Here is a 25,539-nt window from a genome sequence, read left to right as displayed (position 1 = left end):
AATTTTACGACCAGCCACGAAGGGCCATGATGCCTTACTTCGCCAGGGTAGTACTGAGTTGGGGGAAGGGGACTGGAGGAATTACGGGACGGTTCTATGGAGTTTTACGGATGGGAATGAGTTGTGTGATCTTTTGAAGCTGATGGGCTTCAACATCTCTCCTTTGACCTAGCACATCAAAATGACAGATCATTAAAGCCGATCGCCTCTCTCAAAGTATGGTGCCTTCCTGCGCATGATGTGCTAAAGTGCTCAGGAAGTCCTCCATGTAGTTGCATCGGGATCAGCACGAGGCAGGTACTATATACACTTCCGAACATTGAACGCCACAAGCATGGAGTCTCTCCATACTGACACGGGCAGGTGCGGGGATGTAGCGCACATGCATGGTGCAGATGATAGGCCTAGGCGTCAGGCAGGAACAACACTCTTCTCTACCGACTATAACCACGACTCACCGCTCTGCTCAAATATTTTTGCTGTCACATTCTCACTCGCATATTCATTATCTGCTTCCTCATTGCAGGCTGTACTCTTCCAAGGCTCTTCGACGACGAACGAACGACGTCCAGACCTGCCTTATGTCGCAGCCACCCAACTTGAATATCCATCCAACTGCACTTCCGAAAGGGTGACACTCTCTACAAGCCGAAGAAGGCACAGACAGCAAACGAAGGATCTGAAGATCTTCTAGGAGACGTTCCGGTTCAACAGCTACACCCACCCAGAGCACAAAGTCATATCGCACCGTTAGGATGCACGACAACCTACGTCGACGCGCTCTGGAGAGTGGCAAAACAACCTCAAACAAGGCCAAGTCCAAGCAGTCTTCCAGGACCAGCTCCCGCGCCGCCTCAGCCACCAACTCGCGCGCCAACTCGCGTCTCCAGAGTCGAGATGCTTCGGACGACGAGGATGCGGCGGGGAACCTAAGCGACGACACAAACATGAGCATTAACTCCATTGACGAGTTGCTCGAAAGCGACGATATTAATGAACAGACCACCGATGTCATGCGAGAGGAGCTCACCAACAGCATCGATGAGATACTGCTGACGAAGGGAACCAGCAAGAATAGCAGAGAAGAGTTTCTGACCGTCTACGTACGATGTCTGACGGCCCATCTCTTTGCTGACACGCTCTACAAACGTGTGGGCGACATCATCAAAGCGCTTTGCAGAAGCGTCAAGGCCGAGACAACCGAAAAGGAAACGACTCTGGCACTGCACGCCATTGCATTGACTGCCATCACAATTGAAGATGATCATCTCTACGACCAAGTAGCTTCCGTGCTGAAGCAATCGATCTCGGACGCTGAGCATGCCCATGTGAAGGCAGTCGCCATTGAAGCGCTAGCGGCCTGTCTCACATTTGGAGGTGTTGCCGAAGCCGAGATTGAGGAGAACATGACCTACCTTCTGGAAATTATTTCTTCCGACGGCGAGTTCGTCAATGCTGTAGACGAGGCAGACGTTGTGGCAGCAGCCATTCACGCGTACGCGTTTCTAGCCACGCAAGTAGAGGACCTGGAAGCCGAATCAGAAGACGCGGTGGCTGCCCTACTTGATCAACTGGATTCGGACTCGGTGAAGGTCCAGATCGCTGCTGGAGAGACCATTGCTCTCCTCTACGAGAAGAGCTACACTCCTCGCGAAGACGAAGAGTCCAGCGGAAGTGATGACGAAGAGGATGAAGTCGATGGGGGCGACAAATCACTGGTCAAACGGTACAATGCCTACCATAACACTCACCAAGTTCTGGAGAAGATCAATTCGCTGTCCTCGTTAAGCACAAAGTCGGTGGGCCGGAAGGATCGTCGGAATATCCACCAGTCATTTGCCTCAATCGGTCTCACAGTCGAAAAGCCCAGCATCGGCCTTCGAACGAACAAGTCCGAATTGAAAATTCGACTTCACAATTCTGGAGAAATGAAGGTCGACACGTGGTGGAAGATGGTCCGGCTCAACGCGATCCGTAGACTTCTTTCTGGAGGTCTGGTCAACCACTACTACGAAGGCAATCACCAACTCCTCAATGTGCTTCCAATGGTCATTAGGGATACGAGCATCGGCAGTCCGAGAAAGCACTTGGCAAAGGCGACGAAAGGCAGACACAGAGAACAGAGACGTTTTGTTAGTGTCAATGCGGATAACTTCGATTGATGATGTGTGGGAGTGAGGCATACTTAAGAGACGGGCTTCGCATCGGACTTCAGACTATACTTGCATTTCACGCACACGAAAGAGACGAACACCATAGCGTTGCACCTTCGTTCCAGTATAGCATGAGATACCATAATGACAATCAGCGACTACATTCGCCTAGACCACGGCACAAACAGATTACTTTCACAGAGTGCACCAGCCCTTGGTCCTAGTCTGGTCTCTTTGCTTCCAGAGTCCACTTCTCGTGACTCTAACCCAGCGAGGTACTCGGTACGCATCTGGTCTCCGGCACATTCCTTGGGGCCGAGGACGTCTTTCTGCTTTACACCATGCAGTCGCTTGCCCCGCATGCCGAGCATGTTCGCCTTGCGCTACTGCACCTCACCTCGCTCAATTGAGTCATACCTACCCACTCTGGCACTTCTGCCCACCCCCAGGCGCCCCATCTGCCCAGACTCGAACAATATATCGCGAGTACCTCTTACAACCAGATCCCTAGAGCAAAGATGCCGTGTCTTAAGTCCGGACCTGCATCTCTATCCTTCTTAATTTCATTGGATGCTGCTGGGTGCATAGTGTCACTTAGTGGCGTTGAGCGGGAGAGCTCTGCTGTGCGATTCGTTCCGTCGAATGTATCGAGCTAGAGAACCGGTGAGTTGAGAGAGGTACATGGTTGATTATCTCCTGAGCTGCTCGGGCCCGAACACATGTGATCAAGATGCTATATCAGATGAGGCAAGTCGCGCTCAACACTGACCAGCAGGCGTTGGGTGCATACTTACTGGTACGACAACACCGAGAGGAGCACGGCCACACAGACCCATGACGCTCTCAGCGCTTGCTGAGTGAGACGACTTCCAACCGCAGTATACATCGGCTTGACGGCCGTATAGGAAGGTACTTCAGCAAGGAGTGCTAAAGCATACTTCATCGCTTGAAGACTCAGGCTACCTTCACCCACGTTCGCGACGAATGCAAACATAGTACGGCACAGCACTACAAAGCTCATCAACGACACAATGCCTCCACCAACATCCAAGCCGGTTCCCGAAGACGAAACCCCGGAAGCCGCCATCCACCGCCACTGCCTCGCCGGCAACATCTGGCCCGGCACTCCCAAAGGCACCATCACCACGCTCGCCGGACTCGAAACGTATGTCGCCGGCAATCAGAAGTCTGAGCTGCAGATCTTATTGATTCATGATGCCGGAGGCTGGACGTGGAAGAATTTGAGGTTGCTGGCTGATGAGTACTCGGAACGTTTGGGTGGAGCAGGGGTTTGGATGCCCGACTTCTTCCACGGCGAAGTCCTCACCCTCCAGCACCTCCTCGACGGTCGCTTCGACAAAGTCGACATGCCCACCTTCACAACCAACAACAGCAAAGCCAACCGCCGGCACGAAATCTTCGCCTGCGCAGCCGCTCTCCGCACCCATCAGAACGCCACCAAAGTCGGCACCGTCGGCTTCTGCTTCGGCGGCTGGGCCGTCTTCCAACTCGGTGCGCAGAGCCTGCTCCCGGACGGTAGCGTCAAGGCCGCGCTCGACCTCTCAGAAGACGAGAAAGCAAGCGCTCGTCCACTAGTAGACGCAATCAGCACAGGCCACCCAACCTGGCTGACGAAGGAGGAGATCGATCAGACCCGCGTCCCGACGCAGATTATTGCGCCGGAGCATGATTCTGTTTTCACGCCCGAGCTGAAGAAGTATGCAAATGAGGTGATTCCGACGCTGGGAATTGAGTACCAGTACCGCTACTTTCCTGGGCAGGTGCACACGTTCTGTAGTCGGGGCAGTCTGGAGGTGGAGGGGGAGCGTCGGGCTTGTGAGCGGGCGAAGGGGGCTGTGGTTGAGTGGTTCAGGGAGATTCTGTTGGTTGAGTGATTGGTAGACGGCAAGGGCGCAGAACAGCAGCTTGCAAGGCAGCGACGCCAGGCAGCAACCTGAACTGGGCAAACCTCGTCTGGGCACTCGTGTTCGCATTCATTCAAACTGGCGATCGAATATCCGATTCGTGTCTTGGCGGTCCTCTCTTTGTTCTCTTCTGTTCTACGAGGGCATTGATTCTTACGAGACGCAATACTTAAATGCTGATCGAGTGTCCAAGACAGACAGACTCCCTCCACCTTTCTCACAGCAAGCGTCAGAAACCATAGCAAAGTCCTCCCCAACTCGACCATGTCCCAATCCACCTCCACCACCACCACCGGACCACCCTCAATCACACCAACCCTATACTTCACCGGCAACGCCTCGAAGCCGCGAAATACTGGACCTCGATCTTCCCTTCCTCCTACATCAACTCCACCACCAACTACCCGAACGACCCTTCCACGCCAATCATGCTCAGCTTGACGCTCATGTCCCACATTGAGCACCCGCTGAACCTACTCCTGCTCAACATTCCCGCCGACCAAGCGTCTCGCTTCCCTTGGAATTTCAACGAGTCGTTCTCCCTTACCGTCGCGGTCGATACGCAAGAGGAGATTGATGAGTATTGGGACAAATTGGTAGGCAATGGGGGCGAGGAGAGGGAGTGCTGCTGGTGCAAGGATAAGTTTGGGATGTTCTGGCAGATTGTGCCGAGGAGGCTTGCGGAGGCGATGGGCGGGGGCGGAGAAAAGGCGAGCAGGGCAATGGACGCGATGTTGAAGTGGAAGAAGGCGGATATTGGTGAGCTGGAAAGGGCTATCGAAGGGCTTTGAAGCACCTCGACCTCTTCACATATCACAGGTGGTCGTGTTGAGGTAGGTAAGGGTCAATTTTGGGGACTGCCAATGATTTGTGTTGGTCATCATCTGCTAGAGGACGCCCGAGTCAGATCGACCCGCGATCTTAACATTAATGATATGACAAATAGGTCGCTCCTTCCACTGCTCAAGGCGACTGAAACTCGCCCATAGGTCGAAGCTTGTTCACATCCGTCCCATACCGCCATGCCTCACGGAGTGTATGGATTTCGTCGTCGGACATCACCCTCACTTGGTGCGGAATGTGCCTAATTGGACCAAGTCGAGAATTGTCCAGACTAGATTGCGACTCCATGTTGATCGAGCCCTCGGCACATTCATGTCCTCCCCAGGTAACGTCCCAGACAGACTTCCAGAGCGTGCTGACATCAACGACGTGTTCCTTCTGGTAGTAGATGTGGCAATCAGCCTTCTGATAGCGGAACTGCAATGGAATCTGTTCGATGTCGCCGAGGCGAAGCCCATCGCGAGAATTGACTGAGCCGCCACTGCCTGCTGCCCTGGTCATGGGAATAGAGCTGTACCTTCCAAAGACTTCCTCGACAATGCTCTCGGCGGCCGTCCCTATCGCAAGCGTCATCGCGTCGCGTGCCCAAGACCAGATCAACTGGAAGGGGTACACATTTGCTCCTCTCACTCCACCAATGGCCTGCATAGGCAGGGCTTCTGACTCTTTCTGGCCACCTGCCGCAACAGTCTTGACTCCAGCCTGAATAGTCATCAATTCCACGAAGGAGGCGCACGTCGAAGCACAGTATCCATCTGTCAACATGATGATGTCCTCCACTGCAAACGGACGACCACTATCGGGGTCCAAGTTCGAATCGTCATATCCGCTCTTGGTCCAGAAAGGATCTGACAAGTTCCACTGGATTACGGAAGTGAATCGATCCCCATGGAAATCATGTGGACCGAATTTGTCCTCCCAGGACTTGAAGGCACCGCCGGTAGCGTTCATGTCTGCGAGAGCAACGAATGGCGAACCCATGAAGTCCTCCAGAAGCAGACCTGGTCCTGGTGGATGTAGTTCTGGCCAAGGGTAGTTCGTACCGACTTCATCGGAGACAAGAGCACCGATGAGATTGAAGTCTGGAGTTGCGCGAAATCTGGTCCCGACCCACGGATCGATGTCAGGAAACAAGGTCTGAAACAGTAGCTCCGCCAGCGGAGCGAATCCTCCCGCATTTGCGCTCAAGTCAATGATCAACTTCGACTTACCCGACGCACGGGCGCTTTGTAGGAACTGCTGAACTTCCCGGAGAAATGTCTCAGCATCCGCGAGGAAGCTAGCCACAGAGAGCACGGCAGTATTCTCATAGGTCCCGTCTAAGAAGTAGCCTCCCATTGCGCCGCCACTCACAGCTGCGACCGCTGGAGGGTAGCCTGCGGGGCTACTCAAAGACTGGCGAGGTGACAGGACTTCGTTGACCGTATCACGCGTATCTGAAGCAAAGTTGCCGAGTGTCTCCGCATCATTCAAGAATCTGTTTCGGACATCTTCTCCATCAGTGATGTTTGAGAAGGGACGTAACACCCTCGCGAAGTTCTCGACCTGTATAGTTGTCCCATTCCCAAAAGTCATGTTGACAGCAGGCCCTGGATAGCCTATGGTGCCCCGACCACCACCAGCCCATGTTCCAACAGTGGTGCCAAGCGGGCCGAGCGAGAGCTGCGCCAGGGACACGAAATTCATATTGTAAGCTGCATCCTGGTCTGTCATTGAGCTCCATAAGGCTGCCCGCCGAAGCTCATGTTCGGCATCATTGCCGTAAAGCTTGACTATCGGAGTAGGAGTGAACGATGTGTCGTTGAGCGACAGAAGAATATCGCTGTACACATATGGCTGTGGTGGACTCGCGCCATCATCCGATATTGAGACCAATGGTGTAGGGGTGCCCCAGGCGAATAGACCTTGGATCGCAGGGGTGTATCTCAAGTGTCCATCACGGGCACGAGCAAACATCTTGTACAGATGCGACTCGAAGGTATATTCCTCGAGATAGAAGCCGGGCGAGTTGACTTGCTCAATGAGGGTGTCCAGGTTACCAATCTGTATCATGGTCAGCCGTCCGCACCAAATCTTTGGGCTCGATCGACCTTACGAGATCATAGGGCTCTCGCCAGTACTCGGTGGAGGATCTTTCAGATACGCTGTTGTAGTTTGCCATTGGAGGTAAGGGCGAAAGGACTCGAGCCACTCTAAGGCGTAAGAAGCGTTGAATGGGATCGAATGCAGGCATTGCCAGGCAGTGTAAGCTGGGACCAGTGGGTATTCACCGTGAGGTAGACTCTCTACCTGCTGTTCGTACAGTTCGGACACATCGGCGCAAGGTTCCCATCCTTTTGGTTGTGGCTGCAGAGGCCTCCCTGAGGCGAGACCGAGGATGTTGAGGACGATGCACGTTATGAGCGATGTGGACGCCATGGTGTCGTGGAGAAGGAACGGGTAGTGAATGTCGAGGGCTCACTGCCGCAAGAAAGAATACGAAACGAACGAGTTGTTGTGCCAATGCTAGTTACTATGCAGACCTGCTGCAGTTTAGCAATGATTTCGGTGGAAGTGGTGCTGCATTGTTGTCAACAATGTGCATCGACAGGAAACACGAAATGCTGCCCACAGTTGTGGTTGCCCTGGACGCACCTTGCCAACGTGCCTTCCTATGCAAACAATAACCTACCGGGCTGTGACGTTAAAATTTGGGCGTTTCCCCCAGACCGCGACCTTTCATTCTCGAGCTACAAATGCTGCTCATCATGATTTCCCGGCCAGGGAGGGCGCTGAGGCCCTTGTACTGTTGCGCACATCGACGCGGCGGGCTTGAAATGAGTCTCACTCGAGATTTAGTCCGACAGATGGATTTCCTGTGGACTTTCTGGTCAGGGAGGACGCTGTAGGAAAAACGCCCAATAATTTTTGTCACAACCTGCCTACCTAGGCCCTCTTCTACACACACAGGCAAGCGCACCTGAACTGTGATGCCATATTTGTCGCCACTGCAGTTCACTTACCGTTCTATCAGCATGAGCAAAGCCAATGTCAAAGCTCCAGGGCGCCGTGCTGTGAGTGCAGTGTAAGACAGTGCAAAGGCTGCTCAACGCCTCCCTGCGCAGCATGTCGCCGTATGTGAAGTGCAAGTTGGATGGCATGGGTAAGCTGTAGATCCCTGCCAGTATACATCATGCAATGGACCTCGGGAGGTCTGCCGTTACACAAGATCCGATGCTGACAGGCGGTTTGTGGGTCAAGCAAACGGTACGCAGGTTGAGATCTAGATAGACAGATGATGCTTGGATAGGTAAGATGCGAAGGCAACCAGTCCTAATGTCAATCCTCACAAATTCTCGATTCAGCTTTCCTGTCGTCTTCCCGAGGCCCGGTTCCCGAGCTTTTCTTTGCTTTTTCTTGCCGACATGTGGACTATCGAAAAGCCTCATGAGGCTATTTGTTGCGCAATCAATGTCCAGCACGAACATACCGAACAAAGAGAGAGCCTTTTCAGCGCGGTCGCCAGCGTTAAGTCCAAACCCTACCTGTCAAAGATGGCACATCAGGGGATTGATTGGCCAACAAGAGAGATCAGGTCGCCTTGCCTGCCCCTGATTCCATGAAAACGTTCTTCGCTTTCCACCCCACTCACCGCCTATAGCCAAATACGACGTGCAATTCGCCCAACCTTGGTACCAGCAAGGATGAGACACGAATTCGCCTTCATCCGCGGCAGCGTCGGCAAGCCGCAAGCATCCACATTTTGAGGAAGCGAGAACGAAGGAAGACTTCCTGGTAATCATGGGACTCGTCGTGTTCCTCACACTACACGTGGCAGAGATACGGCACAATATCAGCCCCTGGCTTACCGTGTAGTGCCCAGGCCTATCTCACAACGGCTGGACTTGACAAATATACCCGCTTCCCTTCTGTCTACATATACCTTTTTCGAAATTCTCGCCATCAGTCGCGCACACACTCGCTGGGAAGGGACTTTGGACGTTCACTTGAATTTCTCGGTTTGGCAAGGAGGCACGGTTGATTGCGGCAGTCCAGTCGTTGCTTCCGTGGACTTCATCACACTCGTTTGCTACTTTCACCTTCCGTTCATCACTTGAGGCTATTTGGATATTGGGTCACGCCTGCCTTTTTATCTGGGCGCTTCTTCTCTGCAACAACAACTTTCGTGCACCATCGGAACATCTGCTACACGATCATTCCAAACCAGAACCAACAAAGAACGTCCAGAGCCACCATGCTTTCGGGAATCTTTACCATCATTATCGCGGCATGTGCATTGCTACCTTCAGCAATCGCCCGACCACAGTCACAACCATACGAAAGCGCTAGTGTCGTTGCCCCCGCTCCCGATGCCTCACACCTGTACAACCTCACTCGAGTGTTCTTCGAGTCGATGATTGTGCCCAACAATCTGGTCCAACTCAAAGGTCTCAACTCATCCATCTTCGCGGAGGACATCACTGGTCGAGTATCCGATTCACGCAAGTTCCTGGGCCGAGAGCTTAACACCGAGTACGTCTATGGCGCTTTCACTGGAGCCAGCGTCAATGAGTCACGAATCACTCTTATCGGCTTCCCACGGACGACAATGACCATGCGCTTCGCTGCGAATCCGGTCGACAAGACAGCCTTCATTACCGAGATCATGAGCTTCGACATCAAGTTGTTGGGCCAGACTATTCCGGTGCAGATGGACGTGTGGTTCAAATGGAACGACAACGACGAGGTTCAGGCCTACGACGCGCGTTTTGTCTACTTTGACTGGCTTATGTCTGACGGCATGAAGACGTTAAAGAATCGGTACAACCTGCCTGATGTTCTGCACGCTCAGGATTTGTCGAAGTCAATGCTCATTTCGCAGATCTGTGAGACGGCAGTAGCGAGTTGCCAGGGTGATCTGCTCCAGTACGACAGTGTTCCGCAATGTCAGGAGTATCTGATGAACAACAAGCGAATGGGCCAGCCATTTGAGTTTGGTGTGGACACCATTCTCTGCCGGAGTCTCCACGAGGGCATGTTGACGCTTAAGCCAGAAGCTCATTGCGCCCACGTCGGTCCTAGTGGTGGCGACATGTGCACCGACAACCTGGATTATGCGACATATGTCATGGACACAGATTTCTTCGACCCGAGCAATGCGGGGTGGTAATTGTACATTACGACTGACTTCGATCGATTCGCCCGAACACATGTATCAGACTACGAGCATCTTCTACTGCTACGAATGAGGTCCAACACTTTCCTTGAGACAACAGCGCCGGCGTTTCGAGAATACTGGGAGCACAGGCATGGTTCTACTGGGTACGAAATTCAGGGCGTTTGACGATCCAGGAGTTTTACTGCAGCAATGGTGGGCTCGCACCCTCTTCATGCGAGTCAGGGTCCCAACAGCATCTGGACAGAAGTCACAAGACCGTCCACAGCATATCAATATGAGCATTCAATACAAATGCTTGCCCTTGACCAAGTAGAGCTCCTTCCCCCACCCCTGCTCGTGACCTATCCCACTGCTTTATTCATGTCTGAGTCAATCCCAGACTGTTGGTGCTGTCTCATATGTTCTTTGTCTGTCAGCAACACAGAATACCTCAAACAAGTTTCCTATATCTGTTTGCTTGAAACCTCTTCCTTCGGTAGAGCCCTGCAGCTTGACCGGCCCGGCGGCGGAAAACATTGCCGGCCCTTCAAATTCCTCCATGAATTTCCTCTTCAGGACTCCACTTCCGCTATCCACCTTCTTTCTGACGTGCTTATGAGTACTGATCTTCGCTAAGAAAGTGTTCAAACGCTCGTGCAGGTCTCTGACTCCTCAGAAACTGATCCTCGCACCAAAGATACTACCAGAACCCATCCCGAATCCGACAGCGCGAAAGCCAGGCGAATAAGAGCACTCCCGCAGGGTTGCCCTCCACTCACGAGTAAGGTAGCTTGGCCGGGCCTTTCGAGCGAACGGACAACCACAAAGCCTCTCGAAGGCGTGATGGCCGACACGAGCATAGAAGCCGTGGAGGCCGAAGGCGGCGGTGGCTGGGTGAGGACGGTGAAGGATCTTTCTGCTGGTGCGGCCGGCGGTGTGGCACAGGTCTTGTTGGGTGAGTTTTAACTGCTTCTTGGCTTTCTTTGCTTGCTTCTGGGGGCCGGCGAGGATGGTCTGCGGGTAGTGAGTCTTGTGTGGTGATCGAAACTGTCGTCGAGGGGGGCACAGCGGCATGCATGCGGCAGGGAGTCTGGGACTTGGACGAACCACTCTTCGCAGCCTGGGGAAGAGCTCTTCAGTGTGCCGTGACCTGGTCGTAAATGGTCGATGACGATCTGGATCTATGTGGCGAGTTCGCAAGGAGTCAAAGGGTGATCAATCGCCCGTTTGGAGCGTGAGCTAATCATTCAACCTGTACAGGACAACCTTTCGACATAGTCAAAGTCCGCCTCCAAACAACAACAACCTACCCCTCCGCCCTCTCCTGCGCCCGCAGCATCCTCGCCAACGAAGGCCCCCTCGCCTTCTACAAAGGCACCCTGACTCCACTAATTGGCATCGGCGCCTGCGTCTCCGTCCAATTCGGCGCCTTCCACTACGCCCGTCGCGCCTTTGAGTCCTCCAACGCCTCCTCCAACCCTTTACTTCACGCTCAACATGCTGCTGGCAACTCGAGTCTAAGCTACACGCAGTATTACCTCTCCGGTGCATTCGCGGGGCTGACCAACTCTGTGCTGTCGGGCCCGATTGAGCATGTGAGGATTCGGCTGCAGACGCAACCACACGGTGCTGGGAGGCTGTACAGTGGTCCTCTGGACTGTATCCGCAAACTTGCTTCACCAGCCTCCGGCGGTGTGCTACGAGGTCTCTACCGCGGTCAAGCCGTTACGTATCTCCGCGAAGCACAAGCCTACGGCGTGTGGTTCCTGACCTTCGAGTACCTTATGGCGCAAGAAATGAAGCGCAACAGTGTCGCACGGAAAGACATCTCGAGTGCCAAGGTGGCATTCTATGGTGGACTGGCGGGCGAGGCCTTGTGGATCGCGAGCTATCCATTTGATGTGGTCAAGAGCAAGATGCAGAGCGACGGGTTTGGGGAGGGGCAGAAGTTTAGGAGTATGAGGGATTGTTTTGCAAAGGTCTGGGCAAGGGAGGGTATGGGCGGGTTCTGGAAGGGGATTGGGCCGACATTGTTGAGGCTATGCCTGTTAGTGCGGGGACTTTTGCTGTGTGAGTGCTTCTCTTCTTGCTCTTCTTCTTCCCGGACGAATTTTGCTGACAAAACGGATGCAGGGTTGAGCTGACGATGAGGCTCTTGGCTGAGTCGACAGTGTGAGTGATGAATGAGCTATAGAAGCTGCTTTGAATCTTGCCTTGAGAACAAGCCGAGGTCCAGACTTCAGCACACATAGAAGGTGCTTTTATAATGGCAAACAAACACCAAGTCTGGGCTCATCATGTCAGGCGCAGCTGTATGTAGGTTACCAGATCAAGCTGATGCTAGAACTGATTCTGAGAACCCAGCATCTCCGGAAGGGGGTGCGAGAGTGATAGATCAGATAGAGTAGGAGCAGTCCAAAAAAGCTGCTGCATCAACAAATCAACGCTTCATCATTCTGTTCAGTTCGCCCACGCCGGAAGCCTCAACGCTGGTAGGCAAAAATGTACAGCTGGTTCTCGCTTCACCTATAGCTTTCCTGTATCATCTATACGGAGCGTCCGCCCTGGCCACAGCCGCCAACTCAGGCTCCCACTTATCACCATTCGACAGCAGCTTCTCCTTGTTATACAACAACTCCTCCCTCGTCTCAGTCGCATACTCGGCATTGGGCGTCTCAACAATCGCATCTACCGGACACGACTCTTGGCACAGACCACAGTAGATGCACTTCGTCATGTCGATGTCGTATCGTGTCGTCCTCCTCGAACCGTCCTCTCGTTCTTCGGCCTCGATTGTGATCGCTGATGCAGGGCACACGGCTTCGCAGAGCTTGCAGGCAATGCAGCGTTCCTCGCCAGAGGGATACCGGCGGAGGGCGTGCTCGCCTCGAAAACGGGGGGAGATGGGACCTTTTTCGAATGGGTAGAAAATTGTGTAGCTGTAGTGCGCTTATTAGTGACCACTCTAGGGCGTGCATGGAGCTCGACAGGCGTAGACATACGGTGGTCTAAAGAACTGCTCCAGCACGACATACATGCCGCGGAACATCTCGGTCATGAGGAAGTAGTTGCTGGCTTTGTCGACTACGTGCTCGCCCTCGTCGAATCGCTTAGGCTTGGGCAGCCGGAAGCCTTTTGGTGGCGGGCCCATGGGTGTGGCATATTGTGTTCTTGAGGTATGGAACTGGGATGTAGTAGCGCGGACGAGGAACGGTGACGAGCTTTGAGCTTGTCGAAGAGCTACCAAGGAGGAGGACAGCGGTCTCGCGACCAGGCGAGATGCTGGACGAATAGAGGACGCCATTGTTGGCGCAGGCTAAGAGGGGAGAGTCAATCGAGAGCAAGTGGCGCAACGAAGTATGGAAATGTAGTCGTAGATGCAGTCGTGGTGTAATGAGTTCTCCGGACTCTCTCATTGGCTCCAGTCGAGTGTGGAGATCATTCGGGGTGGACTTCGATTCTGTTTCTGCGTCGTCCGGAGTACTATTGAAGCTGCGATCCGATTCATCTCATCCCTCGCGACTGCCTTTCGAAGCTCTGTATCTCGTTCGCGACTGCTCCATTCCTCGACCAGTGATCTAGTGATTCTCAACACATCGACCATGTACCGCACAGCAGCGGTGCGAGCGCTCCGCGCAGCGGCCACACGAGCTCCTCTACTCCGCCAGACACCCGTCATCAGATCAGCGCCAACCTTCCAGTCAAAAGTCACACCAGTATTCCCCGTTCCCAGCATAAGATGCTACTCGGCTCCGTCGGGTCTTTCGAGGGACGAGGTTCAGGGTCGCATTATGGACCTGTTGAAGAACTTCGATAAGGTCAGCTCTTGCCCATGCATACAGCTAGGATCCGCCCACTAACATGGCTACAGGTCACAGACGAGTCAAAGGTACGATGAGCGGAGGCCGACGGACTGCGCGAGCGAGGCTGACATTGAATAGATCACGGGCACATCACATTTCAGCAACGACCTTGGCCTTGACAGCTTAGACACCGTCGAAGTCGTGATGGCCATTGAGGAAGAGTTCAGCATTGAGATCCCCGACAAGGAGGCAGATGCCATCCATAGTGGTAGGATCAAGTATGCAGTCGCTGGAAAGAGTCGACACTAACCATAGACAGTGGACCAAGCCATCACCTATATCTGCGCCCAACCTGATGCTCACTAATTCCTGGCCTGGACGAACCGAAAAACAGCTGGAAAGAATCGCGAAATGTTCTGTACATTGCGTTGCCAGTGGAGGGCCATATCGGATGAATTGGGGCGCTTCACAGGCGGTGTGTACTATTAAGAGCGGCATCTAGACAACATTCGTCTCCCAATTCGTCCGCCATCTTTTGTCTATATGCACGTTATGTCAGGCCGCGTGCTGCCCAAAACCGATACTACCGAACAGCTTCTCCATATACGCCATGCCGCGTCATTCCATCATACGACCTTGTCCCGCCTCAACTGCTCAATAGCCGCCGAATCATACCCCAGGTCCGAAAGAACCTCATTCGTATGCTCACCCAAAGTCGGCGGCTTTCTCCTCAACCCCATCTTTGCACTATCGAACTTGACTGCTGGGCCAATCGTCCGCAGTACCCCATCCTTTGCCGATTCAAAGTCCTTGATCTCCATCACCATATCTCTCGCATGACTCTGTTCATCCTCTAGTGCCTCAACGACATTGTTTATCGCCCCATAGGGCAGCCCCGTCCCCTCAAACACCTCCAGCCACTCCTTCGAGGTCTTCTCTTTCAGCCTCCTCCCAACAAGCCCATCAACCTCCTCCCGATTCTCTACCCTCCCATCGTTACTCCCAAACCTCTCCACTCCTCCCACCTGTTCCCAGATCCCCAACACCTCACAAAGCTTCCTCCATTGCCGATTATTATTCGCCGCCACAAAGATCATCCGCCCATCTTTCGTCGTGAAACCGCCGTACGGCACCAACGCTGCATGCCCCAGCCCGAACCTCCCACCCTTCCTCCTCCCCTCTGGACCTTTGTCCAGATCTAGGTTCAAACTCGCGAGCCCGACATTGATGAGCAGGGTCAGCCCAGTCTCAAACAAGCTCCCATCAATCTTGCACCCCATTCCTTCCACATCCCGCTGCCGCAACCCAGCGAGTATAGCCCCGTGCACATACAACCCCGTGCACAAATCCCCAATCGCCACGCCTGGCTTCGTCGGCCCAGAGTCTTTATTTCCCGTAATATGCAACAGCCCAGCCTCCGCCAGCGCAATCGCATCATACCCCGCCCGACTTGCCTTCGGTCCTGTAGCGCCATACCCGCTGACACTCGCGTAGACCAGCTTGGGATTCAGAGCGTGCATCTCCTCCCACGTCAAGCCCAGCTTGGCCGTAGCTGAAGGGAGGAAGTTATGCACCAACACGTCCGCCTGCTTCGCCAAATCCTTCACTATAGCCAACGCAGTGGGATGCTTCAGATTCAGCGTCATTGACCTCTTATTCCGGTTGATAGAGGCGTAGTACAAACTCATCAAAGGTGCGCCAGCATCCGTGCTGTTGTCGTCGTTCCAGAACTGGCCCGTCTCGCCGTGCGTTCGCCATTGGCGGGTTTCGTCGCCCAGCCCGGGCTGCTCGATCTTGAGGACTGAGGCGCCATAGTCGGCGAGGATTTGTGTGCAAAAGGGGCCGGCGAGGACGCGGGAGAGGTCGAGAATGCGGATGCCGTGGAGTGGGAGGGGGTTTGTTGGGTCTTGGGCGTCTAGTGGCCAGTGGATTCGTGGAGATGATGAAGTGGTGGTGGTTGTGGTGCTGTTGTGGCGGCAGTGTGGTTGGGAGATGAGGTTGCACTGTGGCCATTGTATCGAGGCGTAGGGTCTGTGTTGTCGCCATGAAGTATGTGCCGTGTGCCTTGCGTGTGGGCCGCAGATCGACCTCACAGCATGCCTGCTCGCAAGGCGACGAGGCAACATGCTGGGTGGTATTCGAATGTAAATCATTTCACGGCGGGAGATCACATGCAGAGGGGTCGCCTATGTTTCTGGCTGGCAGGCTTACCTTGTACTTGTTGAGGATTTACTCAGACAGCTGCGTCTCTTCATCATGTGCATGCTACAGCTATAGACGCTATGAGGAGGTACCTAGGTTGGTGGATGCCTCGTGAGGGGAAACACCGAGGAGTCATGGAATATATTTGTGCTCTGGCTCGTGATCATACATACATCAATTCAATAGCTTGACAGAAATCAATGTTCGCTCTGGCGTTATGCATATGGTATGTAAACACGTGCTACATCATTATGTCATTAGTAGAGATTGTCACTTCCACAGCATGTTACGCTTGTCCTCGAAGCAGCATCTGCAGCTTCCGTCCACCTACAAACCCAGATCCTTTGCCTGTGCTAGCTACACTCCCATTCATCTCATCAGCGGGACTATCTGGACCAGTAGTCTTCATGTCAACCGGACTCGTCGTTAAATGTCCACCACTTTCCTTCATGAAGCCCTGAAGCGCATTACTCCCATTCCCGAGATAGTCGTCTTTGTCGTCCTCACCAATCTTGAGCACTGGTAGGGACATGCTCTGTGTCATTCCAGCCCCTTCGTTGACCTGCGCCGTTTGTCCCGGAGAAGCTTTGACTACGGTGTTGCCATTCAACTCGATCTTTGGCGACGTGGCCGCACTACCGTTCTCTGCGATCGTTGGTGGCAGGCCCTGCTGCAGACTACGCCTGCGCATTCCGAACAGCCTCTTCACCTCGGGAACTTCCTTCGCAGTGGCGTGGCTGGCGGGAAGTTGCTGTATGAACTTTGCGAAGCTCGGAGAGGGCCGTACTGTCTTCGGTCCGCCAGCACCCGAGCCATCTCCAGTCACACCATTAGTCGAGTTGCCGGTAGTATGTCCGTTGGGCAGCGCGCTCGAGTAGCCTGCGGCACTCGCATCTCCCGTTGCAACGCCACGGATCGTGTCATCTCCGCCGTTTGGCAAACTGACCATGCTGCTGCGATCTGCACTCGCACTTCGACTCCGTCGTCCACCAACAATGCGACTGAGAGGCGTCTCGCGACTCGAGCTCCGATTTCGTTTCTCGTCCTTACTTTGATCTTTGCTTCGCCCTCCACTTTGCTCTGATACAGTTGATGCGAAGGATGTCCTAGCGGTCGAAGATTGAGATGGCAAAGCTGGCTTGTGAGCAGGATCGGAGTCTGGTGCTTCACCGGGTTTCGAGGACGTATACGGAACGCCGATCGTGTCTTTTGCTGAAGTGGACGAACGCTTAGATCGGAAGGCTTGTGGAAGAGAGAATCGACGTGATGCTTTCTGGCCAGTGGGAAAGGAGGAAGGAGGATACTCCGTGGACTGCTGCTTCTGCAGCTTTCTTGGCGGTGATTTTGAGTTGGCAGGAGTAGGCACAGCAATCGATGTGGCATCCTTAGGAGCGCTATTCTGTGTCGTGCTTTCCGACGCGAGCGCGACTTCTGTCGCGCTTGCATCGACTGCTTTTGCTCCTTCCGGTGCCGTCTCGGTTGCTGGCGACGTTTCGATGGCTTGCGACTGACGCTTGATGGGTACAACGGTTATGATATCCTGCTTTGGCACACGCTTGAGTTCTTGCTCTTGAGCTTCTTGTACGCTCACACTCTGCTCGCTGTGGCTATCGTCCTCTGGCTGATCGAGCGCAGCGCTCTGCCTCAAAGGATGTGGCGCTCGTGGTACAGCGCCGCTCATGACCATAGCAGCCTTGTTGTGCAGAAGCCGTTGCCTTTGCAATTCTTGCTCAGAGGGCGCCAAGATGGGTCGTGGACCTTGCTTTAGTGGCTGTACAAATGGTACACTCTGAACAATCTCTTCTTCGGCGTCCTCCGCCGGAAGGTCAGTAGGAACATCTGATTCACTTCCCCGTCGTCCGTGCAAGCTCGCGAACCGCACAACCTTTGGCTCGTCCATGGTGTGGCGTTTTATTGGCCTTGTAACCATCTCCCTATGCACATCCTCTCCGTTAGATTGCGCAGTATCCACGCTCACCGAGCTGCGGTTCGAGTGTACGGTGTCCGGACCTGTGCGCGAAGCAGATGCGCTGGCTATGCTCGCTTCCGGGCTTTTGAGAGGCTCGATGGATGCCTGCACCGTTCGGATGCTACCGGCGTCGTCTTTGTCTGGCACAACCATCGGTATGATAGGAGTGTACTTCCGTTGTCCGTCTTGCGAAGTCCGTTGCGCCTCGAAGCTAAAGTTTGAGCGGATGTTCTCATTCTCCAGCACTGGCGACAGATCAGAGCTATAGCCTGGTTTCTTTATCTTTCCACAGCATGCACACCGTCCATATGTATGGCTAGATGGCAGGATCAGAGACGTCAGGCCGGGTACTGGGACATTGTCATTCGAAGACGTCGTTTCCGGCTCGGGACTGATGGGCCGCACAGCTGGATGGGCCGGGATCACGCTGTCGTCCGGTTCTGCTGTCTCGTCGTTGCGTTTTAGAGGCTCAGCATGTGGGACTGGAGAAGCGTCTGGGGTCTTCGTGAACGACAAGGTGCGTCTCCGTTGCTTCTGCGGCGAAGCGTCTCCCGCCAAAGTCGCTGTCTTCTCCTGTCCACGCCTGTCGAAGACGTGATGGAAGCTAAACCTTTTCCTCGATTCATTACTTTCGGGCTGCTTGTTCAGGTTGCGGCTCGCCGGAATCGCGGATGTGTCTGATGGAAGCGCTTTGAGGTCTTCTTCGATCTTTTCGCTCTCTCGTGCAGCCGATGCGCGAGCCTGAGTCACGTAGTTGGATGCACCAGCTGATCCCGCTGACGCTGCAGACTCAACTTTGGCCAGAGAGCCTGCATTTCTTTGCTCGACTTCCGCCGATTGGTCGCGCTCAGATTCGGCAGCTACTCCGCCAAGTCTGATCTTCTGAGCGACGGCCGGCCTGATGGTCAGCTCTGAGGACTCATTCCGCGGTAAGACAGGCCGGCCCAGCTGTTCGCTCGCGGCAGAGTCTTGTTGAGCATGTGGAGGATCCGAAGGACTCGCTGCTGGGGCCTTCTCGTCCTCCACAGATACTGGTGACTGCGAGTCTCGCGGACTGGCGTCCTTCTGATCTATCGCATCGTCATCATCCGACTCATCGTTCAACATTGCTTGAGCTTGATAGACATCCATCTCCAGGAAATCTCGCTTGAACTTATCGGGCGAGGTATTCGCATGCACTTGACTCTGACGTGGTCGCGAGAACATAGACAGCGGGTTCGTAACTATCTCCTGCTTGGGATGATGCAGCATTGAATGGCCGCCAGTCTGCGTTATCTCATGGCCTCGATACATCGACGGACTCTGGGCGCTCCGGTAAGACGAGACACTGGACGTCCGTGACGATGGCCTCTGAACATGCGACATGGACGTTGTCGCAGATCTGCCCGTACGACCGTGGTGTTGACTGTCACGACGGTCATGCCGATGGTCCCTGCTGTCCTTTTGCAAGGGACCACCATGCGGAGTTGGCAGAGGCACAGTCGAGGATCTTGGGAGAGGTCGGTGGTATTCTGGATAACTGGGCGCTTTTGGCGCGGTGACGTTTGCGCCGTTTGCGCCATGGCGAACTTTCTGCTTGCTCGAGTACGAAGAAGGTTGCTTGGCTACAGTAGCTTCATAGTTTAGAGAACGAATTTCGGCCGGTGTAAGTTTCTTAACTGAAGGCCGCGAATGACGTTGTTGTTGCTTGAGCGACTTCTGTAGTTTGGCCATATCGAGGACGTCCGCTGTCAAAGATGTTAGTAGTGCATCGATCGTCGAGCTGGGCGGTTGTGTTGGCAATGTCGATCACTCATACCCGCATTAGGCAGTGACGATATTGCAACGAATTACAAGGCAGGAACGAGGTCGAAAATAGAAGGAGATCGTGTTGTACAGATGGAAGTTATGAACTGACCTGTTTTGCGGCTGGGCTCGGTAGGCGACATAATGCCTGTCTGGCCCTGCCAGGTTACAAAGCAGCCAAGACCAGGTAAATGGTTGTACAGACACGGGGATTGTAGCGACCTGGTCGACAAGGATGGCTCTGTAGACGTAACATCGACAGCCCTTGATTGCGCTATCTCGAGCTGATCCGTAGTACTGTTTCGAGTCCTTTGATCACTGCATTGTGGACTTCCAGTGAATGCGTTTGTGAGGTTTCCTTGAACTGAGGAGGGGCGATCCCGACCGGGTCCAGCTCACCGGGGTCTGTTCCAGGCGGCTGATTGAAACTTCGATGCAGCCAAAGTGCGCGCACGCAATGCAGCTGAGAGCAGCCGCGTGGCAATTGCTGGTCCAGTCTGCTTGCTCAATGATCAATGAGTCGCCCTCGGGATCGTTGAGAAGAACAATGTCGTTATCATGAAGTTCAGAGTGGGACGATCAAGAAGATGTGCGACGAAGACTGATGGGTCTAAAATTGTATAGCCACACCTCCGCAGAGGCGCTACGGAAAACCGAGCCTCCCAGAAACTAGGGAGCCGAAATGTCGGCAGCGTTACAGGCTGGTTGGCGCCATATGGGAGGAGTCCACAGCCTAGGGATGGCTGATTTGGGGGTGCTAACCAGCAGTGTCTCAGTACTTTGACAGTCGACTGGACCAATTGAGCCAGCTGGAGAGTCTCCAACATACCAAGAGTGAACTCGCTTCAAAGCGCGGCTTGCATTGTGCAGGATGACTTGACGTCGCCTTGCATTGGAGACTTTCTTCTGGTTAATTCTTTGCATGACGCTCTTCAAGTTCAACTCGTCGTCACACGCGTGCAAACGCGTCCGAAGCACAAGGTAGCGATCTGCTGCACGAGCTATGCTAACCTTTTCGGCGGCATTCGTGAGTTGAGGGAACGGAAACAAGCTTGGCTCGACCCCCGTCAGGGCTTGGGAGATATCGCGAGCAATTGATTTCCGTGAAGCGAAGCATCCTCGTCCATGCAATCTGTTATCTGGCAGAAACCCTGTGTCTGGATCATGAATTCATTATTGCATCTCTCGTTGCCATTTTGTAGCATCCTCCACTTGAAAGCCTCAGCCTCAGGCAATCACGTCGGCCGCTACGATGTGTCACAATCGACTTCAGGGCAAGGGCGGTCCGAGCCCGAATTCACCTCAATTCAACCCCGCATCGATCAAACCCGAACCAGATTGAGCATGCGACTCGTGGACTCGTGGCAATAAGTTGAAGCCTACCGTTTAAAAGAGCCTCCATAGCTACTACGGCGGACAATATGTGATGGATTGCATCAATCTTCTGCAACTCGGTACAATTACAAAGCGTCGCTCTGCTTCTCCATTACTGTCGGGGTTTGCAGTCAGGGAGCACTCTGGATGGTATTGTTGTCACCTCAGCTCACCAAGATGAGGTTGCTCCTCCCGTCGCTGCTCGCCGCGTTGGCGTGCACAGTCAACGCCGCGCACACCTCAAACTGGGCGGTCCTGGTCTCGACATCGCGATTCTGGTTCAACTATCGACATCTGGCAAACACTCTCTCGTTATACCGAACAGTCAAACGCCTGGGAATCCCCGATTCACAGATCATTCTGATGCTGCCTGATGACATGGCATGCAACCCTCGCAACGCTTTTCCTGGCACAGTCTATTCGAACTCCGACCGCAGGATGGACCTCTATGGCGAGAACGTCGAAGTGGACTATCGAGGATACGAAGTGACCGTCGAGAACTTCCTCCGTCTTATGACCGATCGGTGGGAGGACGGTGTACCCGCCAGCAAAAGGCTACAAACCGACGAAGGCAGCAACATCCTCATATACATGACAGGCCATGGTGGCAGCGAGTTCCTCAAGTTTCAAGATGCCGAAGAGATCTCAAGCTGGGACCTCGCGGACGCATTCGCGCAGATGCAGCAAAAGAGGAGATACAACGAGATGCTCTTCATGATCGACACCTGTCAGGCCAACACAATGTTCCGTCACTTTTACGCGCCGGGCGTCATTGCTACAGGATCCTCCGAGGAAGACGAAAGCTCCTACTCTCACCACGCCGACAACGACGTGGGAGTAGCTGTTATCGATCGCTGGACTTATTACGTTCTGGACTTCCTCGAGACACAAGTCACAAGTCCAACTTCCGAGAAGACCCTGGGTGATTTGTTTGACAGTTATGATGTCAAGAAGATTCACTCCAATCCTGGCGTAAGATGGGACCTCTTCTCAGGTAACGAGCCAGTTGGCAGACAACGGAGGGTCGTCGATTTCTTCGGCAACGTGCAGAAGGTCGAAGTTCAAGGCAACAACAGTAATTCCCGATCTCTGCAGGCCGATCTGGACGGTCTGATGGCACTTGTGCAAGATTATCAGCAGCAAGCCGCTCTACAGGAACAGAACAGGACAGAAGCGCTGCTGAGTCGGCCACCACAGAAGGCCACAGTGAACCGCATGAGTCTTACAGACGAGAGCAAATGGCTCCGGCAGGCTGGTGGGGCGACAATTCTGTCTGGCCTTGCAGCTCTCTGGTATTTCACACCGAAGATAGTATCCGCAACAGCATAGCTCCCGACGCAGTCCTGCTGGAAGTGAATTCCGCCCACAATGACCCCGAAAGCGTCCTTCGAGATTGGACAGACCGGCAATTGGCCATATGCTCCGCCTACAGCTTCCACTGGAGAGCTCGGTCCTTCATGAACCATTCCTTCTCTGCCTCAGAATTCGCCGGCGGCGGTTCTAAGCCCTGTATACGCCAGAGAGGTCTTGGAGTCTCCGAGACGTGGATCTCCCAATCCAGATTCCCACGATCGGCAACGTACGGCTTCAATTTCTGGAAAGGAAGACGTGTCAGCAAAGCTAACTGTTTCCTAACGGATATGAGGCTCGCTCGAACGTTCGCGGATCATGTGCACAAGAAGGTCGTCGCACGGATTGAAACTCACAGCTTCGGCACGATCCATAAACCCTTTCATATGCTCGGTGCTTTGGAAGTTCCTGGCTATGTGCTCGACCACGAACCTGACGAAGTTCGTCCGAGGTTTGCCTCCGACGTAAACAGCAGTCTCTGGCACATCTATGAAGATGACATTGACGTAGAACGCAGGCAGGCCGCCTCGAGTATATATGCTGGTGATGTCGGTAGAGAGAGCCTCGCGCTGGGCAGGCGTGAAGGTTGATGGATGCGAGAAGACGCGCCAGAGCGGCATGATGAGTATGTCGCGGATGGTGACGTTGGCTTTGAGTTGGAAGTGCGCACGTTGTGTCAATGGCAGATATAAGAATAATGGTACACTTAGACTTAGACTACAGTTCGAAAAAATAGATATAGCTTCTATTGAGCACTACGCTCTTCGCGCTCACCTCAAATTACGGTCGTACGGGCATTCTTGCTGACTGCTTGCTTGTGGGACTCATGATCACTATACAGTTGACGCTTCGCTCTCATATACTTTGATGCTTACGTAGGTAGGTCTGAGGAGGCACTCGACTCGGCGAGACTCTTGCGGGGCGCAAACCGTGATTACTGATCGAGATGAGGATAAGGCAACCCATTGTTTGTTGCCCCTGAGCGATTGCGGTTATTGGCATAGGGTCTGCCTTACTCAGGTATTTAGTGGCCGCAGTTGTACGACAGGAAAGACTGCTTTTCAAACTCTTGCACGGCAGCTCGCGTTGGTCATCTAAGATGATCATTAAGTCCATTTTATCACAGTCTTGCTTGGGCGCGAAGTTGTCCGGCAGCCACAGTCACGCACAGGCTGATTGTGATTGCCTCCAGGAGCCATGCGGTTGACCAGCAGTGCGCATTCTGTCAAGCACCGAGACAGGATGGAATTGCCTGTGATCTGCCCCCTGTCACTACCGGATTCCTGCTTCCTCCTCGGAGGCAGGAGCTTTCGGTGGGTGCCTTCCCTCCCACGGCTCAAACAAATGGAAGTCTTTCGTCATGCCCCCTGCCGTTTCCCAGACCAGCATGAAGGCAAAGAGCGCGGCAAGCACTGCCATGAATTCCGCGGTGTCAAGGTGATCGTGCGTCTCAGGCAAAACGACTAGAACAACCGACACAACTAGGCGTACGCCAATCCTCAAAGATTTCGGCATGACCATGCATGCCTCATCTTTGCAATGATAAAGCATACCGTACAACCATAGGCAGAACGTACCTACACCCAGACCGCCTCCCAGTAGCCACCTTTGACCGTCTTCGAACTCGTCCGCGGCAACACTGACTGCGCAAAGGTGTCCTCCAATCAGAAAGCTCGCTGATAGTGGCAGATGCAACAGAAAGAACGCGAAAGCCGTCCAGGCTGACCGTCGGATAGGATGTACTGCTTCGAGCGAGCCATCTCCTGAGACGTACAGCCAATTCAAGCTGAAGGCAATCACGAGCGTGCAGACTGCTTTGCCATAGCCTTGTGTTAGGCCAATTCCCGCGGGATTCCCGACCACGACAGAGTACACGAACTCGCCTAGGATGATGATGAAAAAGGCGCCCATTCGATCAATCTCATGAGCAATATCAACCGCCGTGGAATATGTCAGTCTCAGCTTCCTCTTCAGCCAAGGCGACAGAGTGACGGCCCACGAGAACTCGTTCCAGAAGATGACAACAGCCACGTTTGCGGCCTTCGCGCGCAGCGATACGTCGTCTAGGTATAGCGGAATGCAGAGCAGCAGGCCAACCAGCATCGATCCACACATCAGCCTTGCCTGGGTCCGATGATGATAGCTCGCAAAGGACGTGATGAGAAAGACCATTGCCGTACTAAAGCGAGCGATCATGTACGCTGCGACTGTGGTCCGTAATGCCCCAATTTCTTCAACATGCGGCGCGTTGTTGGCGTAAAGGATGAGCAATGCCATGACCCACAAGATTACGAACCGCTGTACAAGGTCGTCAGTATAGTACGAGTTCATGATCTCTCGAAGATCGCTCCATATGTGATATGCAGGAGCGTAGATGAGGAAGTACACCGCCAACGCCTGGCCGTTGGCTGTCTCCGCGAGCTCATCTGCGAAGTTGGCGACGACTAGCATTCGTTTCAGTCGCGAAGACCTGTATAGGGCGGGCATCACTCACTGGCAACGTAGAGCAAGTCGAGGAAGAGCTCGAAGCGACCTGCTTGACGTTCTTCCTCGCTCTCCTTCTGCAACTCGCTGTGATGGAACCATTGTAGCGCTTTCGGCCTTCTGACAAGGTATTTGGGGGCGTGCTTTGCTTCTTGAAGCTCATTGCAATTCATGCTTGCGGTGGATCTGTTGCCTGTTGCTCAACATAGACTCTCATGCCTTTCCGTCTCATATGGCCGCCAACGAGACCAAGGCCACCAAGCGATGAGATGGCCACGGTAGGCATGAGGAGTTTTGCTGGTACTGGAGCTTGTCGTTGATCTTTGTCGCCTCCACCTCCGCCGAGGAACTCAAGCATTTGCCATGCCTATTCGGGGCAGCAGTCCCCTCTCCGCCAGTGGCTGGCCTCTCGTGGACGACGATGCTTTGCGGTTGCGCCAAGAGATGTTTCGCAAAGCACAGACCTCGACCTCGAATGTATCTTTGTGGTGATGGCTGTCGCACATCCTACACA

General features: G+C 53.8%; 11 protein-coding genes across 11 annotated transcripts; 6 read left to right on the top strand and 5 right to left on the bottom strand.

Annotated features, from left to right (window-relative positions):
* Positions 1-755: 755 nt before the first annotated feature.
* On the top strand, positions 756-2,162 carry AB675_1464 (uncharacterized protein; the record flags this gene model as incomplete). Its single annotated transcript, XM_018141358.1, has 1 exon — positions 756-2,162. One exon carries the CDS (start codon positions 756-758, stop codon positions 2,160-2,162), a length of 1,407 nt encoding a protein of 468 aa, XP_017997228.1.
* Positions 2,163-3,184: 1,022 nt separating this feature from the next.
* On the top strand, positions 3,185-4,869 carry AB675_1463 (Protein AIM2; the record flags this gene model as incomplete). Its single annotated transcript, XM_018141357.1, has 2 exons — positions 3,185-4,035; positions 4,326-4,869. The coding sequence occupies 2 exons, from the start codon at positions 3,185-3,187 to the stop codon at positions 4,867-4,869; spliced, it is 1,395 nt and encodes a 464-aa protein (XP_017997206.1).
* A 172-nt stretch (positions 4,870-5,041) lies between these two features.
* On the bottom strand, positions 5,042-7,082 carry AB675_1462 (uncharacterized protein; the record flags this gene model as incomplete). Its single annotated transcript, XM_018141356.1, has 2 exons — positions 5,042-6,964; positions 7,017-7,082. The coding sequence occupies 2 exons, from the start codon at positions 7,080-7,082 to the stop codon at positions 5,042-5,044; spliced, it is 1,989 nt and encodes a 662-aa protein (XP_017997184.1).
* Positions 7,083-9,155: 2,073 nt separating this feature from the next.
* AB675_1461 (uncharacterized protein) lies at positions 9,156-10,070 on the top strand (the record flags this gene model as incomplete). Its single annotated transcript, XM_018141355.1, has 1 exon — positions 9,156-10,070. One exon carries the CDS (start codon positions 9,156-9,158, stop codon positions 10,068-10,070), a length of 915 nt encoding a protein of 304 aa, XP_017997168.1.
* An 831-nt stretch (positions 10,071-10,901) lies between these two features.
* Positions 10,902-12,234, top strand: AB675_1460 (Carrier protein YMC1, mitochondrial; the record flags this gene model as incomplete). The annotated part of the gene is made up of 3 exons (XM_018141354.1): positions 10,902-11,013; positions 11,319-12,105; positions 12,192-12,234. 3 exons carry the CDS (start codon positions 10,902-10,904, stop codon positions 12,232-12,234), a joined length of 942 nt encoding a protein of 313 aa, XP_017997140.1.
* A 366-nt stretch (positions 12,235-12,600) lies between these two features.
* On the bottom strand, positions 12,601-13,362 carry AB675_1459 (NADH-ubiquinone oxido 23 kDa subunit, mitochondrial; the record flags this gene model as incomplete). The annotated part of the gene is made up of 2 exons (XM_018141352.1): positions 12,601-12,997; positions 13,061-13,362. The coding sequence occupies 2 exons, from the start codon at positions 13,360-13,362 to the stop codon at positions 12,601-12,603; spliced, it is 699 nt and encodes a 232-aa protein (XP_017997148.1).
* Positions 13,363-13,660: 298 nt separating this feature from the next.
* AB675_1458 (Acyl carrier protein, mitochondrial) lies at positions 13,661-14,227 on the top strand (the record flags this gene model as incomplete). The annotated part of the gene is made up of 4 exons (XM_018141351.1): positions 13,661-13,876; positions 13,930-13,947; positions 14,000-14,129; positions 14,181-14,227. The coding sequence occupies 4 exons, from the start codon at positions 13,661-13,663 to the stop codon at positions 14,225-14,227; spliced, it is 411 nt and encodes a 136-aa protein (XP_017997252.1).
* A 260-nt stretch (positions 14,228-14,487) lies between these two features.
* On the bottom strand, positions 14,488-19,960 carry AB675_1457 (Succinate--hydroxymethylglutarate CoA-transferase; the record flags this gene model as incomplete). The annotated part of the gene is made up of 3 exons (XM_018141350.1): positions 14,488-15,826; positions 16,399-19,759; positions 19,930-19,960. The coding sequence occupies 3 exons, from the start codon at positions 19,958-19,960 to the stop codon at positions 14,488-14,490; spliced, it is 4,731 nt and encodes a 1,576-aa protein (XP_017997272.1).
* A 1,408-nt stretch (positions 19,961-21,368) lies between these two features.
* AB675_1456 (GPI-anchor transamidase) lies at positions 21,369-22,520 on the top strand (the record flags this gene model as incomplete). Its single annotated transcript, XM_018141349.1, has 1 exon — positions 21,369-22,520. The coding sequence occupies one exon, from the start codon at positions 21,369-21,371 to the stop codon at positions 22,518-22,520; it is 1,152 nt and encodes a 383-aa protein (XP_017997208.1).
* A 97-nt stretch (positions 22,521-22,617) lies between these two features.
* On the bottom strand, positions 22,618-23,161 carry AB675_1455 (uncharacterized protein; the record flags this gene model as incomplete). Its single annotated transcript, XM_018141348.1, has 2 exons — positions 22,618-22,785; positions 22,898-23,161. The coding sequence occupies 2 exons, from the start codon at positions 23,159-23,161 to the stop codon at positions 22,618-22,620; spliced, it is 432 nt and encodes a 143-aa protein (XP_017997210.1).
* A 652-nt stretch (positions 23,162-23,813) lies between these two features.
* Positions 23,814-25,198, bottom strand: AB675_1454 (uncharacterized protein; the record flags this gene model as incomplete). Its single annotated transcript, XM_018141347.1, has 2 exons — positions 23,814-24,985; positions 25,036-25,198. The coding sequence occupies 2 exons, from the start codon at positions 25,196-25,198 to the stop codon at positions 23,814-23,816; spliced, it is 1,335 nt and encodes a 444-aa protein (XP_017997236.1).
* Between the last annotated feature and the right edge of the window lie 341 nt (positions 25,199-25,539).

This window comes from Cyphellophora attinorum (genome assembly GCF_001299255.1).
Source record: "Cyphellophora attinorum strain CBS 131958 chromosome Unknown Contig25, whole genome shotgun sequence".
Classification (NCBI taxonomy): Eukaryota; Fungi; Ascomycota; class Eurotiomycetes; order Chaetothyriales; family Cyphellophoraceae; genus Cyphellophora; species Cyphellophora attinorum.
Note: the sequence above shows the minus strand (reverse complement) of the source record. Positions and strands in the feature narration are given on the sequence as shown.